This window comes from Ranitomeya imitator, chromosome 6, assembly GCF_032444005.1.
Source record: "Ranitomeya imitator isolate aRanImi1 chromosome 6, aRanImi1.pri, whole genome shotgun sequence".
Classification (NCBI taxonomy): domain Eukaryota; kingdom Metazoa; phylum Chordata; class Amphibia; order Anura; family Dendrobatidae; genus Ranitomeya; species Ranitomeya imitator.
Genome location: NC_091287.1, coordinates 65,110,518 through 65,132,040, shown reverse-complemented (window position 1 = coordinate 65,132,040; position 21,523 = coordinate 65,110,518). Strand labels below are relative to the sequence as shown.

Sequence of the window (21,523 nt, the reverse complement as noted above, 5' to 3'; positions counted from 1 at the left end):
AGAATTCACATAGGAGGGAGCCTAGAAGATCAGAAGTCTTGAATGTTATTGTGACATAACTAGCACCAATAGTATGTGTGTCCTGATTGGAGCGCCTTCATCAGAATGGCATGACGGGATGGTCTGAGATTATATTATGGAGCAGACAGAGATGACGTGAAGTCCATGTAATGTACAGACTGTACCCGTGCATAGAGGAAAATATTAAAGTAGATCATAGAACACTTGAAGTTTTGAGCAGGAGTTTAATGCAGTGAGGTCTGCTCCATCTGCGCAAAAATATTGCTATTACCAGTAAGCACTTTTGTTTTTTTTGCAGGACTTTGGTTTCATCTGATAAAATCCGACAGTGACCAATTTCTGTGCTGGTAAATGGTGTATAATATAACATGCCTAAGAGTGCAGCAGTCACTGTGGGCGCCAAGTGTTATGCAAACATTGACTATATGAACTGCATTACTGCTATATACGGTAGATTATACTTGGCACACAAACTGGCCTATTCGTGTGTACCCCACAAGACACACTAGGGTGCACCATTCTTAGATGGGACCCTGACCTTTTCTATCAGATATACTTACACCAAGCCAAAAGTCTTCAAATGTAAAGGGTAGGTAGGAATGCTGAGCCAACTATGGCGGTAGTCTCCAATTGTATATTACAAGAAAAAAAAAAAACACATCACTGCCTCCATAATCCATTGTGAACTCTCCCCCACCAACATCAGTCTAAGGCCTCATTCAGACACAACATGCGCTGCCCAGTTTTTGCACAGATAGAACACGTAACCATTATAGTCTATGGTGCACTTCATATATTGGTGGTTTTTTGAACCATGTGTCTGGGTGGGGGGAATCTAGGAGACATGTCAGGTAGTTGTTAATTAGTGCTGGACAGTACTTGCCCTTTAAATTTGTGAAAGTTTGGCCCGGGAGAGGCATTTCTGATAGAAATAGTCAGAAAAAAATGCGCCTTGTAGTGGCTGGTGGGCACACACAGATTGGCCAATTTGTGCGCCAAGTATCTCAATTTTGTAAGTATAGTCTACATGGCAGTAATGCAGTTTACATTTGATACATTGCGTGTTTGTACAACTCTCGGGGCACACAGCGGCTGCTGTAAAAATGTTATGGCTGATGAGAATGAGGGTGAAAGAAAAAAAACTGCATCTGCCACGCCGTGGATTGTGATATCACCCTACGCAGTGCTCCCCAACTCCGGTCCTCAAGAGCCACCAACAGGTCATGTTTTCAGGATTTCCTTAGTATTGCACAGGTGATAATTGCATCACCTGCACAGGAAAGCATTCAATCACCTGTGCAATACTACGGAAATCCTGAAAACATGACCTGTTGGTGGCTCTTGAGGACCGGAGTTGGGGAACACTGCCGTACAGTAACCTCACATCCCACAGATCTGTGACCTCAGGATTATTCCAGATGTAGCTCAGGACTACCTTGGAGGTTTACCATTTTGTCTCCTTGCGGCGTTCTTTGTGCTCACAAACCTACTACTACAGTCCGCTGATCTCACTTTGTGCTTTCCAAGAAACGGAAATGTAGTACTTTCTTCTGAAGTAATTTGTGGAAGGTCTCTGCATATATATGGAGGAAGCTTTATATATACATCTTCAGTGCTAGCTGCATTTTTATTATTCACACTACACATCCTTGTCATTTACCTGCCCCTGACATCACAGCGCTACCCCAAAATGTAGCCATAAGACATGACATGCATTGTGTTTGTATTAACAGGCTATATATGACCTGCAGGTCGCTACTGATCAATTGCTCAGGTTTTCTTTAGCGCTCCATTTTTCTGATACAAAGCACTAAATCCCCACCAAAATTCTGCCTGTGGCCACCACTGACGGCAATATTGTCTTCAATGTTGAAACAGTATGCAGTGAGCTCCCCCTAGTGGCTGTTGTGGGTATCCAGCTTTTAAATGTATGTCTGTGCAGGGGATCAGGGGAGCTCTGTATAATACAGAGCCACAATCGCTAAAAATAATAAAGTTTTAATGGGCGCAGAATTATTACCCACTTAGAAAACTTATCCCAGGAAGAATATTCACTAACTTACTAACAACTCAACATGTTGAAATGCAAAAAAGTTACCGTATATACTCGAGTATAAGCCGAGATTTTCAGCCCATTTTTTTGGGCTGAAAGTCTCCCTCTCAGCTTATACGCGAGTCATACCCAGGGGTCGGCAGGGGAGGGGTGCGGGGGCTGTCTAATTATACTCACCTGCTCCTGGTGCGGTCCATGCACGTCCCTGGCTTCCCCGGTGCCGGCAGCTTCTTCCTGTACTGAGCGGTCGCATGGTACCGCTCATTACAGTAATGAATATGCGGCTCCACCTCCCATAGAGGTGGAGCCACATATTCATTACTGTAATGAGCGGTAATGGTGACCGCTCAGTACAGGATGAAGCTGCGGCGTCGGGGAAGCAGGGACTGCACAGCGCCAGGAGCAGGTGACTATAAGGGGGAGGGGAGCGCTACGCGATATTCACCTGCTCCCCGTTCCGGGTGCCGCTCTGTCTTCAGCAGTGACGCTCAGGTCAGAGGGCGCGGTGACGTGGCTATGACGCACATTCTGCCTGAGTGTCAGTGCCGAAGACGCTGAAGATGGAGTGGCGCCGGAACAAGGAGCAGGTGACTATTGAAAGTACCGGGGGCCTGAGCAACGGAGAGGTGAGTATGTGATTTTTTTTTTTTATCGCAGCAACAGCAAATGGGGCAAGTGTCTGTATGGAGCATCTTATGGGGCCATAACTTTTGTGCAGCACTATATGGGGCAAGTGTTTGTACGGAGCATCTATGGGGCCATAACGTTTGTGCAGCACTATAAGGGGCAAGTGTCTGTATGGAGCATCTTATAGGGCCATAATCAAGGTTTGTACAGCACTATATGGGGGCAAATATCTTTATGGAGCATCTTATGGGGCCATAATCAGCATTTGTGCAGCATTATATGGGGCAAATGTGTCTATGGAGCATCTTATGGGGCCATTATTAACCTTTATGCAGGATTATATGGGGCATATTTTAATATGGAGCATCTTATGGGGCCAATCAAACTTTATGGAGCATTATATGGGGCTCCTGATTCAATATGGATATTCAAAAACACTTAACCTACTGATGTCTCAATTAATTTTACTTTTATTGGTATCTAGTTTTACATTTACCGATAGCTGCTGCATTTCCCACCCTAGGCTTATACTCGAGTCATTAAGTTTTCCCATTTTTTTGTGGCAAAATTAGGGGGGGTCGGCTTATACTCGAGTATATACGGTAAATCTGTCTTTACAGAGACTGGATGATTGCATATTTACTGCAAATTCAGAGATCTTTGGAAGTATACGCATATATGGCTGTGAACTCACACAACCTCTGCCATAGGAGCCAAAAATCTGGTCTTGGGGACGGCGCACAAAATACACATAACTTACGGTGAGCGCACAAAGGCTGCAGTCTGATCTGTGAGACGCATTTCCCTAACAGCAATACGTCTGTATATGTAGCACCAATAGGAACACTATATATAGGAACATTAATATCTCGTATGGGATTGTATTGCTTTTCTAACCAGTTACATGGGTGCAGGCCTTCTGGCTTATAATCCAGGGACTCGGATGTGCGATATCCCATAACCAATATTCAAGTCACTGTCTGGTCAATTATAAGACAACCGCAGCATGTGGTCTTAACATGGAGGCCTAAAACTACGACTAATGGTAACGCAGAGGGTTGGCACTTCCATTGTTATCCTACATAATCGGGGTCAGGGAATAGAAAACCTAGCATCTTATACTGTCAATTTTTGATAAAGGAAAAATGCTAGAAGCCTTGAGACCCCGAGCACACAGACATTTCATGGATCATTGTTGCACTATATGGGCTATGACCTATACGGCACCTAGTCTCAGAAGCCCTAATAGGACAGGGACCACATTGTACCTAAACTCACAGAAGCCCCATAGGACGAGAGCCGTACTGGAAGGGTAAAGGGGAAGGGAGAGTTAGTTGTCACCCAAACTCTACGATATATGAGCACGGTGTGGTGAAATATAAGTAGCATTATAAGAAAAGGAGATTGAAAGTAAATGGACACGTTGAAACTGGATTAGGCCTGGCCCAGTCAATCCATGTAAACTCGTAGGCAGTTCGTCTACTGTGGGTCACAGAATATCAGTGCTATTCAGGGGTCAGAGTATGTAGCGGTTGTAATATCAGCCTCCATTAGACACTGACCTCTACTGACATGTGGCTCAAGAAAAGTCAAGTAACATGAATCCTGCCACCTCCTTGAGGCTTCTAAGACAATACCTTTATATATCGTTTCTATAAGTTTGGACTGTGGTTTTTTGATGTTACACGTTTCTCAAAAGTAGTATTTAATGACAACCTGAGGAGAGGGACGAACAAACAATCCAATAAGACATAACTTCTGAAACAGGCAAGAATGACCCCAATTCTATACCATATGATGGCCATATGGCACAATGAGCTTCATACATGAAAATGGACTCAGAAGATGCGGCCAAGTTGTCCCAGAAAACCAGAGTCGGCACACAGTTTCTTTGAAGGACATTTGATGCATGAGGCTCAATCTGCCAAGTTTGGTGTTCTTTCTATGTAGAAGTTCAGCAAGTTAGATTCTGCAAAAAAAAAAAAAAAAATGGAGATAATCAAAGTCCCCATCACAAAAGTAAATAAAGTGGCCACAACGACCTCTACTTCTAGATCTGTGTGAACATGAACAGTGATGTATTGAGCCACTGGCCACGTCCTGAGCTCTGAGGAGTGTCACTCGCAGCAGGATTGGGGGAATTCACAGTGTTTTCTGATGCCCATTTGGGGACGGTGGATTGCTGGAATCATTGGACAGCTGAAGTTTATCTAAACCTGAAAAGAAATAAGGTGTTAGGAGAAGACATGAAAGATCACCATTTTATCAACGATTTTATAGGCAAAACGTGACCACACAAAGGTGGAACATAAAGAGACACTGCATATAAAGGATGTCTTCTAAGTACGGTCTGATTTTTCCCATGGACCCATACACATGATTTGCCACCATGATCCGATAATTGGATGCAGCTCATGCATACGGAGATTTTTTCCTTGGACCAATTAGGTCTGAGGAAAAATATCGGATATATGCAGGGCCACACAGAATAACATGGAGATGAGTGCTACTCATCAAAACGACAGATGGAGCAGTCCAATACTAAGACAGATCAAGAAGGGTTTAAATGTTTGGCCACAGTAAAATAAAAAGCCTATACTCACCTCCCGTGCTGGCCCCGATCCAGCACTGTGAACACTCGCGGTCCCAGGACTCTCGTGCAGTAGCATGACACGTCCGGCGCTCAATCAGCATTGCTGTCATAGGCCCCACCTTCGTATGAATTGAACATGAAGGGGAGGTCCGGGCTGCAGCTGATCGCCGACTTCCACTTCATGCGTAGACAGACAGTGTCATACAACCGCACGAGAGCCCTGGGACCGCAAGTGCTGACAACGCTGGAAAGGCGCTGGCACGAGAGGAGAGTATAGCCTTTTTCCACTTTATTGGGGCTAAATGTTTAGATCAAGAAAGGGTGGCCCTAGTAGTGGACAACCCCTTTAAGGTTGTGTGCATGTCTCCAAATACTCATTCATCTCGTCAGGACATGACCTCATCGCCCTCTGTAAACAGAATGAGCTGCCAAGAACAAACTTTCTGAGAATAAAACGATATTATTAGCAATCATTCTGCTCCAATAGCTTTTGTTGGCCCAGGTAAACAGTCCGGTGAATGACTCGCTATACAGTCGGTCTGGGCTCAACAAGATGCACTGACTGACACAAAATTGGAATGTCCATCCATATGCACCTACAGTGCAGACCAAAAGTTTGGACACACCTTCGTATTTAAAGATTTTTCTGTATTTTCATGACTATGAAAATTGTAAATTCACACTGAAGCCATCAAAACTATGAATTAACACATGTGGAATTATATACTTAACAAAAAAGTGTGAAACAACTGAAAATATGTCTTATATTCTAAGTTCTTCAAAGTAGCCACCTTTTGCTTTGATGACTGCTTTGCACACTCTTGGCATTATCTTGATGAGCTTCAAGAGGTAGTCACCGGTAATGGTCTTCCAACAATCTTGAAGGAGTTCCCCAGAGATGCTTAGCACTTGTTGGCCCTTTTGCCTTCACACTGCGGTCCAGCTCACCCCAAACCATCTCGATTGGGTTCAGGTCTGGTGACTGTGGAGGCCAGGTCATCTGTCGTAGCACCCCATCACTCTCCTTCTTGGTCAAATAGCCCTTACACAGCCTGGGGGTGTGTTTGAGGTCATTGTCCTGTTGAATAATAAATGACGGTCCAACTAAACGCAAACCGGATGGAATAGCATGCTGCTGCAAGATGCTGTGGTAGCCATGCTGGTTCAGTATGCCTTCAATTTTGAATAAATCCCCAACAGTGTCACCAGCAAAGCAACCCCACACCATCACACCTCCTCCTCCATGCTTCACGGTGGGAGCCAGGCATGTAGAGGCCATCCGTTCACCTTTTCTGCGTCACACAAAGACACAGTGGTTGGAACCAAAGATCTCAAATTTGGACTCATCAGACCAAAGCACAGATTTCCACTGGTCTAATGTCTATTCCTTGTGTTCTTTAGCCCAAACAAGTCTCTTCTGCTTGTTGCCTGTCCTTAGCAGTGGTTTCCTAGCAGCTATTTTACCATGAAGACCTGCTGCAAAGTCTCCTCTTAACAGTTGTTGTAGAGATGTGTCTGCTGCTAGAACTGTGTGGCATTGACCTGGTCTCTAATCTGAGCTGCCGTTAACCTGCGATTTCTGAGGCTGGTGACTTGGATAAACTTATCCTCAGAAGCAGAGGTGACTCTTGGTCTTCCTTTCCTGGGGCGGTCCTCATGTGAGCCAATTTCTTTGTAGCGCTTGATGGTTTTTGCCACTGCACTTGGGGACACTTTCAAAGTTTCCCCAATTTTTCAGACTGACTGACCTTCGTTTCTTAAAATAATGATGGCCACTCGTTTTTCCTTACTTAGAATTTGTATTATGGCAAGAAAAAAGCAGCTAACAGTTTATTTAGTAGGACTATCAGCTGTGTATCCACCAGACTTCTGCTCAACACAACTGATGGTCCCAACCCCATTTATAAGGCAAGAAATCCCACTTATTAAACCTGACAGGGCACACCTGTGAAGTGAAAACCATTCCCGGTGACTACCTCTTGAAGCTCATCAAGAGAATGCCAAGAGTGCGCAAAGCAGTCATCAATGGAAAAGGTGGCTACTTTGAAGAACCTAGAATATAAGATTGTTTCACACTTTTTTTTTTAAGTATATAATTCCACATGTGTTAAATCAGTTTCGATGCCTTCAGTGTGAATGTACAATTTTCATAGTCATGAAAATACAGAAAAATCTTTAAATGAGAAGGTGTGTCCAAACTTTTGGTCTGTACTGTACATCAGGACTTCTACGCTGCAATCCAATAGTCAAGGAGGTTTAGGACATGGGACCATTTTGCCCACAACAGACAATTCTGGCTCTTCAATCAATGATAAAGCGCCAAAGACTATTTTGCCGCACAGCATCCTACATCTCCTACATTAGATTGAGCATGCATCTGCTCAGTGCAAGCACTGACCAAGCAAATGGGAGCAGGAGCAATTGACAGTTATGCAGCCTGAGAAGTAAGAGGAAGGCAGCTGAACTGGATATGAGTGGTGAGGGACAGAAAGCAGCATAGAATCAGTACAATTAAAAGCAGGTATTTGTAGACAGCCATTTACCTGCAGTGATATGGCTTTGACTCTAGTGCTAGGACTTTACTGGTACTGGTCTTTATTAGGATCTACATATGTGGCTCTAGAGCTACTGTTTGGAGAACACCGGCATAATCCAGTAATGAAATAAAAATTACACATTACCTATTGCTTTTAACAGCTCTTCCCGGACGGCGGAGGTGAATTTGCGCACTAAGCACAGCGTCGTCACAATGGCAAATATAAAATTGTATGTAAGAACAATGTAGAGGTTCCCCAGCCAGTTAAATCTCCCGAAGTCACCCAATAGATCGAATCTAGTGATTCCTGTATGTACAGAACAGAAAATGAGAGGTTATAGCAGTAGTCTGGTCTATTTTCTTACAAGTGCTAGCCTATACAATCGGACATCTCCTGCCTCTTCATCATGTTCTATACCGTTCTCCTGCCACTAGACAGGTACTCATCTCCCTGTCTGTCCATCATGTTCTATACCGTGCTCCTGCCACTAGACAGGTACTCATCTCCTACCTCTCCATCATGTTCTATACCGTGCTCCTGCCACTAGACAGGTACTCATCTCCCTGTCTGTCCATCATGTTCTATACCGTGCTCCTGCCACTAGACAGGTACTCATCTCCCTGTCTGTCCATCATGTTCTATACCGTGCTCCTGCCACTAGACAGGTACTCATCTCCTACCTCTCCATCATGTTCTATACCGTGCTCCTGCCACTAGACAGCCACACATCTCCCTGTCTGTCCATCATGTTCTATACTGTGCTCCTGCCACTAGACACCCACTCATTTCCTGCCTCTCCATCATGTTCTATACTGTGCTCCTGCCACTAGACACCCACTCATTTCCTGCCTCTCCATCATGTTCTATACTGTGCTCCTGCCGCTAGACAGCCACACATCTCCTGCCTCGCCATCATGTTCTATACCGTGCTCCTGCCGCTAGACAGCCACACATCTCCCTGTCTGTCCATCATGTTCTATACCGTGCTCCTGCCACTAGACACCCACATGCCTCTCCATCATGTTCTATACTGTGCTCCTGCCACTAGACAGCCACACATCTCCTGCCTTTCTATCATGTTCTATACTGTGCTCCTGCCACTAGACAGCCACAATTCTCCTGCCTCTCCATCATGTTCTATGCTGGGCTCCTGCCACTAGACAGCCACACATCTCCTGCCTCTCCATCATGTTCTTTACCGTGCTCCTGCCACTAGACAGCCACACATCTCCTGCCTCTCCATCATGTTCTATGCTGGGCTCCTGCCACTGGACAGCCACACATCTCCTGCCTCTCCATCATGTTCTATACCGTGCTCCTGCCGCTAGACAGCCACACATCTCCTACCTCTCCATCATGTTCTATACTGTGCTCCTGCCACTAGACAGCCACACATCTCCTGCCTCTCCATCATTTTCTATACCGTGCTCCTGCCACTAGACAGCCACACATCTCCTACCTCTCCATCATGTTCTATACCGTGCTCCTGCCACTAGACAGCCACACATCTCCTACCTCTCCATCATGTTCTATACTGTGCTCCTGCCACTACACAGCCACACATCTCCTGCCTCTCCATCATGTTCTATACTGGGCTCCTGCCACTGGACAGCCACACATCTCCTGCCTGTCCATCATGTTCTATGCTGGGCTCCTGCCACTAGACAGCCACACATCTCCTGCGTCTCCATCATGTTCTATACCGTGCTCCTGCCGCTAGACAGCCACACATCTCCTACCTCTCCATCATGTTCTATACTGTGCTCCTGCCACTAGACAGCCACACATCTCCTGCCTCTCCATCATGTTCTATGCTGGGCTCCTGCCGCTAGACAGCCACACATCTCCTACCTCTCCATCATGTTCTATACTGTGCTCCTGCCACTAGACAGCCACACATCTCCTGCCTCTCCATCATGTTCTATACTGGGCTCCTGCCACTGGACAGCCACACATCTCCTGCCTGTCCATCATGTTCTATACCGTGCTCCTGCCACTTGACAGCCACACTTCTCCCTGTCTGTCCATCATGTTCTATACTGTGCTCCTGAAGAATTGCTGTCTTACTGAATTTTTAAAACAAAAGTGGATTTTTTTCTTGTGCAAAAATTTATGCAAAAAAATAAGCACTCCTAAAAGTTATAGATCTTGGAAAGAGACAACATAAAAAAATACCTAGTCCTTAAGTCCTAAACAGGCATGATGGTTAAGAGGCTAATGATGTTTTACTGCTCACGAGGTGATCTAAAGAAAATATCACTGACACCGGGGGGGCGTAACTATGGCTGTCGCAGAGGTTGCGACTGAACCCGTGCAGGGCCAACTGACGCATACTTCAACTGGATGTGAATCCCCTGACGCATATTCAGCTGAAGTGGATTGCTTGCAGCGCTGCGATACACACTGCTGGGCAATCAGAGGCCACCAGCTGACGTTGGCGTGCATGTAACTAGGGGTGCCTGGCAGTGATGTCATTGGTTTCCGATGCTTGTACGCTAAAGTCAGCTGCCAGCCTCAGAAGAGGACGCCAAGCAGAGACGCAGTGGAGGGAAGACAAGTAGGATCATGTTTTTTCTATGCATTAAAAGAACTGTGACAGAATGGGGACATATATACCAGGATGAGGCCCAGGATAAGGGAATATATACCAGGGTAGAAGACATATATATGTATATACCTGGATGGGGCCCCAAGATAAGGGACATACAGTGGCTTGCGATGTTTTTATAGGATTTAGAAGGCTACAAGAGCCCATACATCTGACCAACATGGGGCAGAAAGAGGGGTGACAGTCTAAATCTTGCACCAGGGCCCATCGGACTAGTTATGCCGGTAACTGACACATTGGGGCATTTTTCTGTCGCCCTGGTTTATTATTATGCTTTTGTAACACAGAAGTTATACGAATATGAGAGTCACAAAAGAGAATTAAAAAGATAACTACCTGCAACTGAATGCTCATAAAAATGCTTTTGATTGATTTATTTTTAAGAAAGCTTATGTACTGGGAAGCTGCAGAGGGTTCTCCACCGCTAAATTGTCTTTATAAAATGCGGAATTACTTTATGACGTGTCCTTGTTTCAGTTTGCCTTTCCCATCATGGTCAGTCCTGTTACTTCTTTAAATTGAAAAAAAAAAAGTACACCTATATAGCAGTGTGAGAAGACCATGACTGTGTGTAGCGTATTTCTTGCCTTTCATCTATAGAGGAGCAGCAGGCAGAACATGTAGTGCGATGCATGTTGATATTTTGCAAAGCACCACATGACTCACTGTACCCTAATGCAGTCTATTAATCCTGTTTGGACAGCTGTGTCTGTGCATTTGTTAGCCGTCTTCTAATTGTGCCATCCTTCTATCTTATTCTTTTATTTATCTCTATGGCAAACTCTTCAGGAATGTGGTTTGCGAGGCAAGAAAATAAAAAGTGGCTTTCGCTATTAATTTGTTTTCTTTGTAACAACAATTGTGCCCAGCAAGCGCCCTTCCTCTCAATGACCAGTGTACATTACTACCAACTGTTACCGACAATCTTGTATTATTCTGCGCGCAAAATCAGCTTTAGAAACGCGCAAAGAGGGAACGGCCACACAAAGGCTATTTGTTAGTTCCCACAGTATTTTTATATCTGTTTACTCACACAGATTAATACTTTTTTTTCTCTGGTTAAAAAGAATTAATCCGTTCTGTGCAAGAAAAAAAAAAAAAAGGAAACGGCACGTCCAAAAATTGACAAGGATAAAAACACGACCTTCTCCATCAAAGCTGCTCCAATGTTATATCTTTGTAAGGTTGTGTGCGCACGTTCCGGATTTTTTGCGATAAAAACGCATACATATGCATCCCATCAGTTAGAATGCATTTCGCAATTTTTGTCCATATGGAAAAAAAACGCATCGCGGTAAAAAACGCAGCAAGTTCATTAATCATGTTCATTAATTTTACGGATTTCCCACTATATTATTGCATTGGGAACCTCTGTAAAAATCCGCAAAAGAAAAATGTGCAAAAAAAAAAAAAGTGAGAAAAACGCAAAAAAAACGCATGCGGATTTCTTGCAGAAAATGTCCGGTTTTGTTCAGGAAATTTCTGCAAGAAATCCTGACGTGTGCACATAGCCTAATAAATACGACGAGTAGTACATATATGCAGCCATGAGAAAAACTCTTTGAACTGTATTGTTTTATGTAGCACAACATAATAGTAAAAGACAAAACACGGTCCTTAGATGGTCTTAAAATTAGCTAAGTGCAACCTTAGATTAACAAAAACACAAAAATAAATGACAGTGTAATTTTCTATTTACCAAAACCTGGTCAAAATGCAAAAGCAGAGTGTGAAAAATTAAGTACACCTCATGAATCAACTTGTAGAACCACCTTTGGCAGCAATAACATGAATTAATCATTTTCTGTAGAACCAACAGTGTCTCACATCGTTCTGGAGGAATTTTGCCCCACTTCTTTATTACGTTGCCGACGTTCATTGAGTTCTGTGGACATTCATTTATTCACAGCGCTATTAAAATTTCGCTACAGCAGTTCAATTGGGTTGAGGTCTGGAGTTTTTTTGGACTTCTTTTTTTTCCACGCCATTCTGATGTAAATCTATTGGTAAACTTGGGATCATTGTCTTTTGCATGAACCAGTTTTGGTCAAGCTTTAGCTTTTTGGACACATGGCCTCACATTTGACTCTAAAATACTGTATTTTACGGACATAAGATGCACCCCAAAAAATGTTTTAATAAAACAAGAGTGCGTTTTACAGTCCGCTTTTATGGTAGCTTACAGTGGGAAGGGGGTTGGCCGCAGTGGAGCGGAGTACCACGAGACAGGGTTGCTGCTGCAGGAAGCTCGGAGTGGCAGGAGTGGGGCGATGCTGCGGGTCCCAGACTGGGAGGAGGGTGTGTTCTGTAGTACACAGCTGTAGCTGGCCCCGGATATTCAGAAAATGTGTCTGCAGATTCCCCGCACTTTCCATCACTGTGGTGGACTTTGGGAAAATGACCATCGTAGGCAGCACATGCGCACTTGGAGATCTTGGGAGCAGAGATCTCAATCTGCACATGCGCCGCCTCCGGCAGCCATTTTCCCTAAAGTTCACCGCAGTGAAAAGGATGGAAAGTGTGGGAACTCCACATACATTTTGTCGAAGTCCGGGACCAGCCACAGCTTTGCATCACTGAACACACCCTCCTCCCAGTCTGAGACCCGCAGCATCGCCCCACTCCTGCCACCGCCAGCTTCCTGCAGGAAAGACCCTACCTCCTGAGACATTGTTCCGCCGCAGCCGCAGATCCCGATAAGCTACAGTCGGATTATAAAACGCACCCGAATTTTCCCAAATTTGGTGGGAAAATGTGAGTCTTATAGACTGAAAAATACGGTAATTTGGTAAGAAAAGACATAGCTGAACTAGAGCGGGTGCAGAGAAGAGCGACCAAGGTTATTAGAGGAATGGGGGGTCTGCAATACCAAGATAGGTTATTACACTTGGGGCTGTTTAGTTTGGAAAAACGAAGACTAAGGGGTGATCTTATTTTAATGTATAAATATATGAGGGGACAGTACAAAGACCTTTCTGATGATCTTTTTAATCATAGACCTGAAACAGGGACAAGGGGGCATCCTCTACGTCTGGAGGAAAGAAGATTTAAGCATAATAACAGATGCGGATTCTTTACTGTAAGAGCAGTGAGACTATGGAACTCTCTGCCGTATGATGTTGTAATGAGTGATTCATTACTTAAATTTAAGAGGGGACTGGATGCCTTTCTGGAAAAGTATAATGTTACAGGGTATATACACTAGATTTCTTGATAGGGCGTTGATCCAGGGAACTAGTCTGATTGCCGTATGTGGAGTCGGGAAGGAATTTTTTTCCCCAATGTGGAGCTTACTCTTTGCCACATGGTTTTTTTTTGCCTTCCTCTGGATCAACATGTTAGGGCATGTTAGGTTAGGCTATGGGTTGAACTAGATGGACATATAGTCTTCCTTCAACCTTAATAACTATGTAACTATGTAAACAGGGGAGTTCTTGGCTGACTCAATGACTGAAAGATAACCAGGTCCTGTGGCTGCAATACAAGCCTAAATCAACCCTCCTCTACCATTCTTGAGAGTGGATATGAGGCTTTTGGTGAAAACCAAACACAGCATACTCTAATCAACACCAAGGCAGGCTTTCTCCTGCCAGTGCTAGTCTAATTTTAATTGCAATGCACTGAAAAAAGATGTCCAGTCATATTGATGGCCTGTCCACAAGTAAAAACACAAATATCAGATCCAGGGGGTTCAACGCGGCCCACTGGAATGGATACACAAAGCATAGCTAATGTACCGGAATGGAGCTGTGCTTTGCAGCTCTGCTGGCAGCGTTACATCTAGCATTCACTTGAGGAAAAAAAAACACCCGATTAGTTGGGGTGCCAAGTGTAGGACCCCCAAAGATCTAATATTTATGAATCATCTTGCGGAGAGGTCATCAATATGTTGTGATCAGACAAACCATTTAACATGCTAACTTTAAAGTCTGAGATATAGCTCTTGGGCCTTTTTTGGCACTTTCTCTGAATGTTGTCTGTCCATGGGGTGAATTTGTAAGGAAGTCCTTGAGTGGAAAGATTATTTACAATTGGAAAACATTCAAGAAAGTTGATAATCTTTATCACTGTAGAATGAAGGACTACCAGTAAGGGTGGACTTAATTTTTCACACACTGCTTCTGCATTTTGGCCTAGTTTTTGCTAATAAAACACAAAAAAAAAAACCAACTAATGACACCGTAATTTGTCATGCGATTTGGCTTATCAGAGATTGTATTTACCCAATATCAAAGGGAATCTGTCCGTAGGGTAATTTTTTCCAGCTGTGCAGCCTATTTTATGGTGCTTTTTTTCTTCTGGTGAATTTTATCTTGGAGGTCTCCCCCAACTACAAGGCAGCATTTGGACCTTGCAAGCCAGGGGTTATCATGTTATATCCTGGGTGAACCTTACCATATTTTATACTTCTCGAATAGGGTCACCCTATTTTGTGTGCTCTTTCACTGCACACAACTCTTATCACAAATGCAGATCAGGAGAGCAGACTGTCAGTCATTATATGTCTCTCACTGGTAATGCCCCCTGTCATAATTTTGTTCAGCTTCCTATGACCTACATGCCCATAGAATGTTTAGATGGGTTGAACCTAGTGACAGATTCCTTTTAAGAGCTCCTATAGATAATTTTTTATGCCATGATATGTAAACAATAGAATCCTAGCTTAGTTTTTTCACATAACTGTATATAGTGAGACTACTGAAAAATATCAATAAAAGGGGTTATCCAATTAAAAAATTCACAGAATAAGTGATAATTGTATCATTACTGGAGGCTACACTGATCATTACAACGGTCCCAAGCCCTCATCTTGGAGAAGTTTCATTGGCGCAGTGATCCCACACTTGCGTTAGCTCTCTATTCAATGTTTAGGAGACTGACGTAGATACTTGCATGTTGTATTTGCCCATCTCCACCAGTCCATAATGTGCATGTGTGTCCATCATACCATTCAAATTCATCCAAAACAAAAGCTTGTAGCTCTGAACTCGTTGTTGTGGGGGCATCACTGATCACAACTTATCACCAATTGTGTTGACAGACGACCAATATTTTTAATGGGGTAAGCAATTTTGGCAATCCTTAATCATTTAGAACAGGCTCAAGTATCTCTAATCAGAAAAAACTGTCAATGGATTTGAAAATCAGGGGAATGGTTGTAAAGATCTTTATAGGAACAAGCATTCAATAGGCAATTACTGAAAAACTTAAAATGCAAAACATTAATATGTCTTTTGTTGTTTGGCCAGATGTAAATTTTCTTATATATCGGTATAAAGTAACTGTATTGTAATAATCATCAGCTAGATAAAGTGATTGAGCCAAAAGACCCACCACGTCTACAAGTTCACCTGTCAATAAGGCAATCTGGATGGCCATTACGGGGACATGGCACCACGTCTCTGGCAAGTCTTTTGAATGGTTGGTTTTTACATTATGCGTCAGTACAGGTCTGAAAGCTTGAACAAGCAGGTCTTAACAGCCGGAGCAGAAAAATTAAAATATGTAATGTTTCAGACCACATTTCACAGAAATCTACCAAAATTGATAACAGCATTAAAATAAAAAAAACAGACCTACCCAATGTTCTGGACATGACCGGTAGAGCTGAACTTAGCACCAGGATAGAAACACAGTTACCAATAATCTGCGATAGAAGAAACACACATTACAATTTCCTACTGAATAATAATAATAATAATCTTTATTTTTATATAGCGCTAACATATTCCGCAGCGCTTTACATTTTGCACACATTATCATTGCTGTCCCCGATAGGGCTCACAATCTAAATTCCCTATCAGTATATCTTTGGAATGTGGGAGGAAACCGGAGTGCCCGGAGGAAACCCACGCAAACACGGAGAGAACATACAAACTCTTTGCAGATGTTGTCCTTGGTGGGGTTTGAACCCAGGACTCCAGCGCTGCAAGGCTGCTGTGCTAACCACTGCGCCACCGTGCCGCCCGTACTGAATGAACTTGATGGCATCCATCAATCATATTACAAACAGGCCATGGCTAACATTGTTAGGATTTTAAGACCCAATTATGGTCTATGGGGTAACGCATCTCTTTGTGGAGAATGAATGAGATGCTTGACATGTCAGTGTAAGGAGACATATTGGCCATGCAGTGCTCTTCCGGGAAATTAATATGCAAGTTGCCTCAGAGAGTTGGAGTACTTAAACTCCAGCGCCGCCTATTGGAATAAGCAATCGTAAAAGTCAATATCAACCCCATAACGAGCCACATGACTTGGGATAAAAGCCAAACCAGAATATCAATTTTCAGACACTATGTTTTGGGGTACTGCCCATCGTCAGTGTAAAGTGTGAAATCTGGTTTGGCTGGGTTTGAGGCTTCTGACCGGGATCCAAGGGGTACCGTTTCTCCTTGCAAAGAGTGACATGTCAAGATGTGGAGACCTTTAAGTCTTGCAATGCTGCTCTGAGAAATTAAATTTGTAAATAGTCTCTTAAGAGAGGAAGACGACCAGAACTCTAATGCCACCTTTTAGAAGTAGTAATCTCAAAGTCAGTATTGACTCTCTAATGAGTCTTGCCACATGACTTAGGTCAGACACCTCTCACCAAGCCAAACGAAATCTCACACTTTGCACTGATGAAGGGCATTACACCGAAACACCATGCCTGCAAACTGAGATTCTGGCTTGGCTTTTATCTTAAGTCATTGACAAGGCTCGTTAAAGGGTTGGCTTTTAGGATCACTGCTTCCTATAGGTGGCACTAGAGTTCTAGTCTTCTTCTATCAATTTACAAGCATGTGTTTTGGGATGTTGCCCCTGCTCAGTGAAAAGCATGAGACCTGATTTAGCTATATGAGAGGCCTCTGACTGGGGTCTACGGGTAATATCTCTTCTTGTGGAGATTGACATGCCTGACATGCCAGTGTAAGGAGACTTATTGGCCAATCAATGCTTGACTTGGAAATTATTCAAAATTGCCTCATTGGAAAGGAAGAGTCGGACTTAAACTAATTATCAAGCAGGCTAGACTGACACTTTCACAAATATTCACAAATTTTGCAGGAAAAGTTAAATGGGGATAATATTTTGATTTTCTACTGGGCTTAATAAGTTATCCCATATCAAAAGGATAGTGGATAATTAATTGATTGATGGGGATATGACCACAGAAAGCCCTACTGATTTCAAGAACAGGGCTCAGAGAATGAATGGAAAGAAGTGCGCATGTCAACGCTGCCAATATCCCTCTGTCACCAAACAACGGCGCATCGGGCGAAATGTGCCCGAAAAAGATGCCGTGTGCACATAGCCTTAGGGATGAGCCCACGGGTCACTTTTATATTAAAATATATATATATTTTTGGTTAGGAATAGGTCTTGAAATCACATCTGGATCAGAACTCAATCTCTATTCTGTTAATTTGGTAAATTTTGAATCAGAATCTGAACAATCTTTTAAGCAAGTCCATGTAACTGTTTAAAGGGGTACTACTTAAAATAAAATGGACTCTCCAAATCATTAACTTTCAAGGAGTAAATTGGAGTACTGTAACTATAGTCCACCCGAGAGTAGAAGCGACACCAGAAAAAGGAGAAGAGAGAATGGGGGAAAAAAAAGTCATATGGGCAATTAAACAGGACAATGCTTGCTCCTTAGTTACTGACCTCCTCAGCCAGCTTGTGGGAATATCCAACAAAAATAAATGTATACATCTGTGTCAAAGCGTTACTTAACAGTTTCATTCTTCTCAGCCTGGTGTCAGATTGTCCTGTCAAATTAGCCTTAACTTGGAAGACGTAATTGAATGGGCCCCTCCAGTCTTATTTTAATGATTTCAATGTGAATGACGGCCTGTATTCCTCGCAGTAGCCGAGGTTCTTCAGACTTCAATCCGGCTGAGTGAAGTACAGTTCGCACAAAGTTACTCATTAGCAATACGGTCCTTTGGGAAGAAAGACAACTCCCTTTCACCGTTTCTATGGCTGGTTAACAAGCCCAGTAATTGCAGTCTCTCCCTTTTTATCGAATGAATGGATGGCGTCCAAATTAAACAGAGCGCACATCCCCTTTTCCCACTCACTCCGCATTTAGAAAATCTTTCAGTTTGTTCTGTTTACGGAGATAACAAACAAATGCCGATCGCTGCCAGAAGCTTGGCTGGTGGATTTTGAGTGGGTGGCGAAAGGTATGATGGGGATAACCATTATCTATCATACAGCTTCTTCTCTTACCTTGGTCATTGTTGTGTCATCTTTCCTCGGTATAAAACTTCCAAAAAAACGCAGGCTGTAGAAGCCGACCACAGAGGAAACCATCAGATAGCTGCGTGACGGTTAAGAATAATGGAGGAGCCACTCGGGAAGAGTACAGCACACTCGCTCAAGCACTCGGTAACGTCTGATGGATGCACAAAACACCTTAACGGCCTGTAGTGGGGCAAACCTGACGGATTCACAACCTCCCGCCATTCCAGGAGACGGATGTGAATCAGACAGAAGACATTGCCTCTTCAATTGCCAAATAACATAAGAAAAGTGCAGCTGTAATATGTCAGCAAGACAGTATCTACTCTCATGGAGACTTCTGTACACCTAAAATTAAAAAAAAAATAAAAATAAAGATTGCTGAGAAAAGGCGCCCTACTTGACTGCGGAGGCAGCCGGAAATATCATAGATATTGGCGCCCCCACTCGTCCATGGTGTACCATAAACCGTTTCTAACCATAGGTGCACCTAATCCAGCCGTCTATCTCCAACAGGAACCCATCACAAACAACCATGAAAAAGCCAGACAAATCACGCAATGGCCGAGAGGTCAATCCCTCAAAAATATTGAGGCCTAAAGAAGAACGTGAAAAGTGGAAATGGACGATTTACAATCTATGAAACACCTGGTCCATTTTAAAGTATGCAATAGAAAAGTTATACTTATCTTCCCGACACGATTTACCCCTATAGTCCAAGATTCTTTCCCCATTAAAATTATATCAAATTTGTTCTTACTTGCCAAGGTGACCACTGATTTAGGTTTTCTTTCTTACTTTTCTTGAGTAAGACAAACGTTAACTTTATTTCTTTTTTATGAGTTACAAATAAATTTAAAAAAGGTAATACATATATTTTTTAACCAGGCTAATTTTATTGCATGGTAAACTATAACTTGTCATCTAACAGTGTCTGTGGATGATGACAGTACAGGATTTGCTCAATAGTGTCAAATGGGGCATCTCCCTAAGAAATAATGTATTCCACTGTCCAAAGTGCTTAAAAGGGTTTGTGGGACCCCCACATATACTAAGAATGAAAGAGATCCATCTCATTCACTTTTTTACCCTGTACAGATGAGTCCCAGCTCCCCAATTTGCAGGAAACTGCATTGTGGCTCCAAGGAAGTGACTAGAGTCAGTGCTAGCTCCCTATACAGCTGGTGGCCAGGGTGCCGCCAGTGGCCAGGGTGCCTCAGGTGGCCAGGGTGCCGCCATTGGGGGTCTAGCAATATCCTAACACTGCAGAGCTTCTACTAATCTTCCGCTACAATGGTTGGCAGTATATAAAATGTACACCCCATTACAGTACTTACACATAATCAGACCCATGTACACATTTATATATGTATAAAAAAAAATTGACGATTAGCAGAGGGGTTGTCGACACAAAATGTAAAAGATTTAAACATCCTAATATACTTTTTAATCATTTAGTTAATTAAGCCAGCCCCCTTCATCAAGGCTGACGCCAAAACAGAAAGGGGGCTGCTGCCCATGCCCCTATAATTTTCTCATGCTAAAGGCTCTTCCAGAACAATGAAGGCAGTGACACCTGCATTGTTACTACGTAGGTTTTATAACCCAACCTGTGCTCCAAACTAACACATCGAAAAAGCAGTTTTTAACCCCACCCCTCCCCCCCCCTTCAAAAAAGGTCATTAGGAGCAGGGGTAATACAGAAGAGGAATAGAAATAATTTACAATATTCAAGTATCTCCCCCCCCCCATCCCCTCCCCCCCAAAAAAAGGAAAAAAAAAAAAAAAAGGTGGAAGCTGCGATGTATGGCCAATGTGATCCAGGCCTTACTCTACTTCTTTCTGCCTAAATGACACTGCCAAAACGGATGCCAGGTGGAATATAAGGTGATTCACTCTGCCTCATTCAGAGCTTCAGACAGAACCTCGGGCAGGGGCACAAGTGTGTGCCAGAAAGGTAATGTGTACAGCAACTTAATGTGATGGTGCACATCAGATCTCTAGTCTAAGATTAGAGTGAATCATCTAAGGCCATGTACAGGTTAGGCCACACATTTTTAACTTGTCCAACCCTAAAAGACTTGCAAAATAACCATCTGAGCATTTGGAAAAGACTTTCAGTGACCACACACATGGGGATGTAAACTCCTTTCCTTAACTGGAGCAAGTTCAGAGAAGAGCTACCAGGATGGTGAGCGGACTGCAAACTATGTCCTACGAGGAACGGTTAAAGAATCTGAGAATGTTTAGCTTGCAAAAAAGAAGGCTAATAGGAGACTTAATAGCGGTCTACAAATATCTGAAGGGCTGTCACAGTGTAGAGGGATCATCATTATTCTCATTTGCACATGGAAACACGAGAAGCAATGGGATGAAACTGACAGGGAGAAGATACAGATTAGATATTAGAAAACACTTTTTGACAGTGAGGGTGATCAATGAGTGGAACAGGCTGCCGTGAGAGGTGACGAGTTCTCCTTCAATGGAAGTCTTCAAACAGAGGCTGGACAGACATCTGTCTGAGATGGTTTAGTGAATCCTGCATTGAGCAGGGGGTTGGACGCGATGACCCTGGAGGTCCCATCCAACTCTAACACTCTATGATTCTATGACAGCATGAGGTCACAATTTATTGATAGGATTGAATAAAACAGTCTGAAAAAAAAACCTACACATGTATAAGTGACCAGCATAGAAAGGATACAAAATTAAAATGATTTCCAAAGTAGCGCCAACAAATCCAAATCTGAATAGCGATGCATTTCCAATACCTGGGCCCTGGGAAAAAATACAAAAATATGATCACAAAATATAATACAATATATCGACTTCATTTCGATAGGAAAGCTACG

General features: G+C 43.2%; 1 protein-coding gene across 1 annotated transcript in view; it reads right to left on the bottom strand.

The window, feature by feature from the left end:
* Positions 1-4,389: 4,389 nt before the first annotated feature.
* Positions 4,390-21,523, bottom strand: part of LMBR1 (limb development membrane protein 1) — a 163,990-nt gene continuing 146,856 nt past the window's right edge. Inside the window, exons 13-17 of the mRNA XM_069729727.1 lie at positions 21,376-21,449; positions 18,660-18,750; positions 16,020-16,086; positions 7,976-8,137; positions 4,390-4,917 (exon numbers count right to left, since the gene is read on the bottom strand). Of these exons, the coding sequence (XP_069585828.1) occupies positions 4,844-4,917; positions 7,976-8,137; positions 16,020-16,086; positions 18,660-18,750; positions 21,376-21,449 (468 nt within the window). The 3' untranslated portion in view covers positions 4,390-4,843. The remainder of the gene's footprint in view (positions 4,918-7,975; positions 8,138-16,019; positions 16,087-18,659; positions 18,751-21,375; positions 21,450-21,523) is intronic.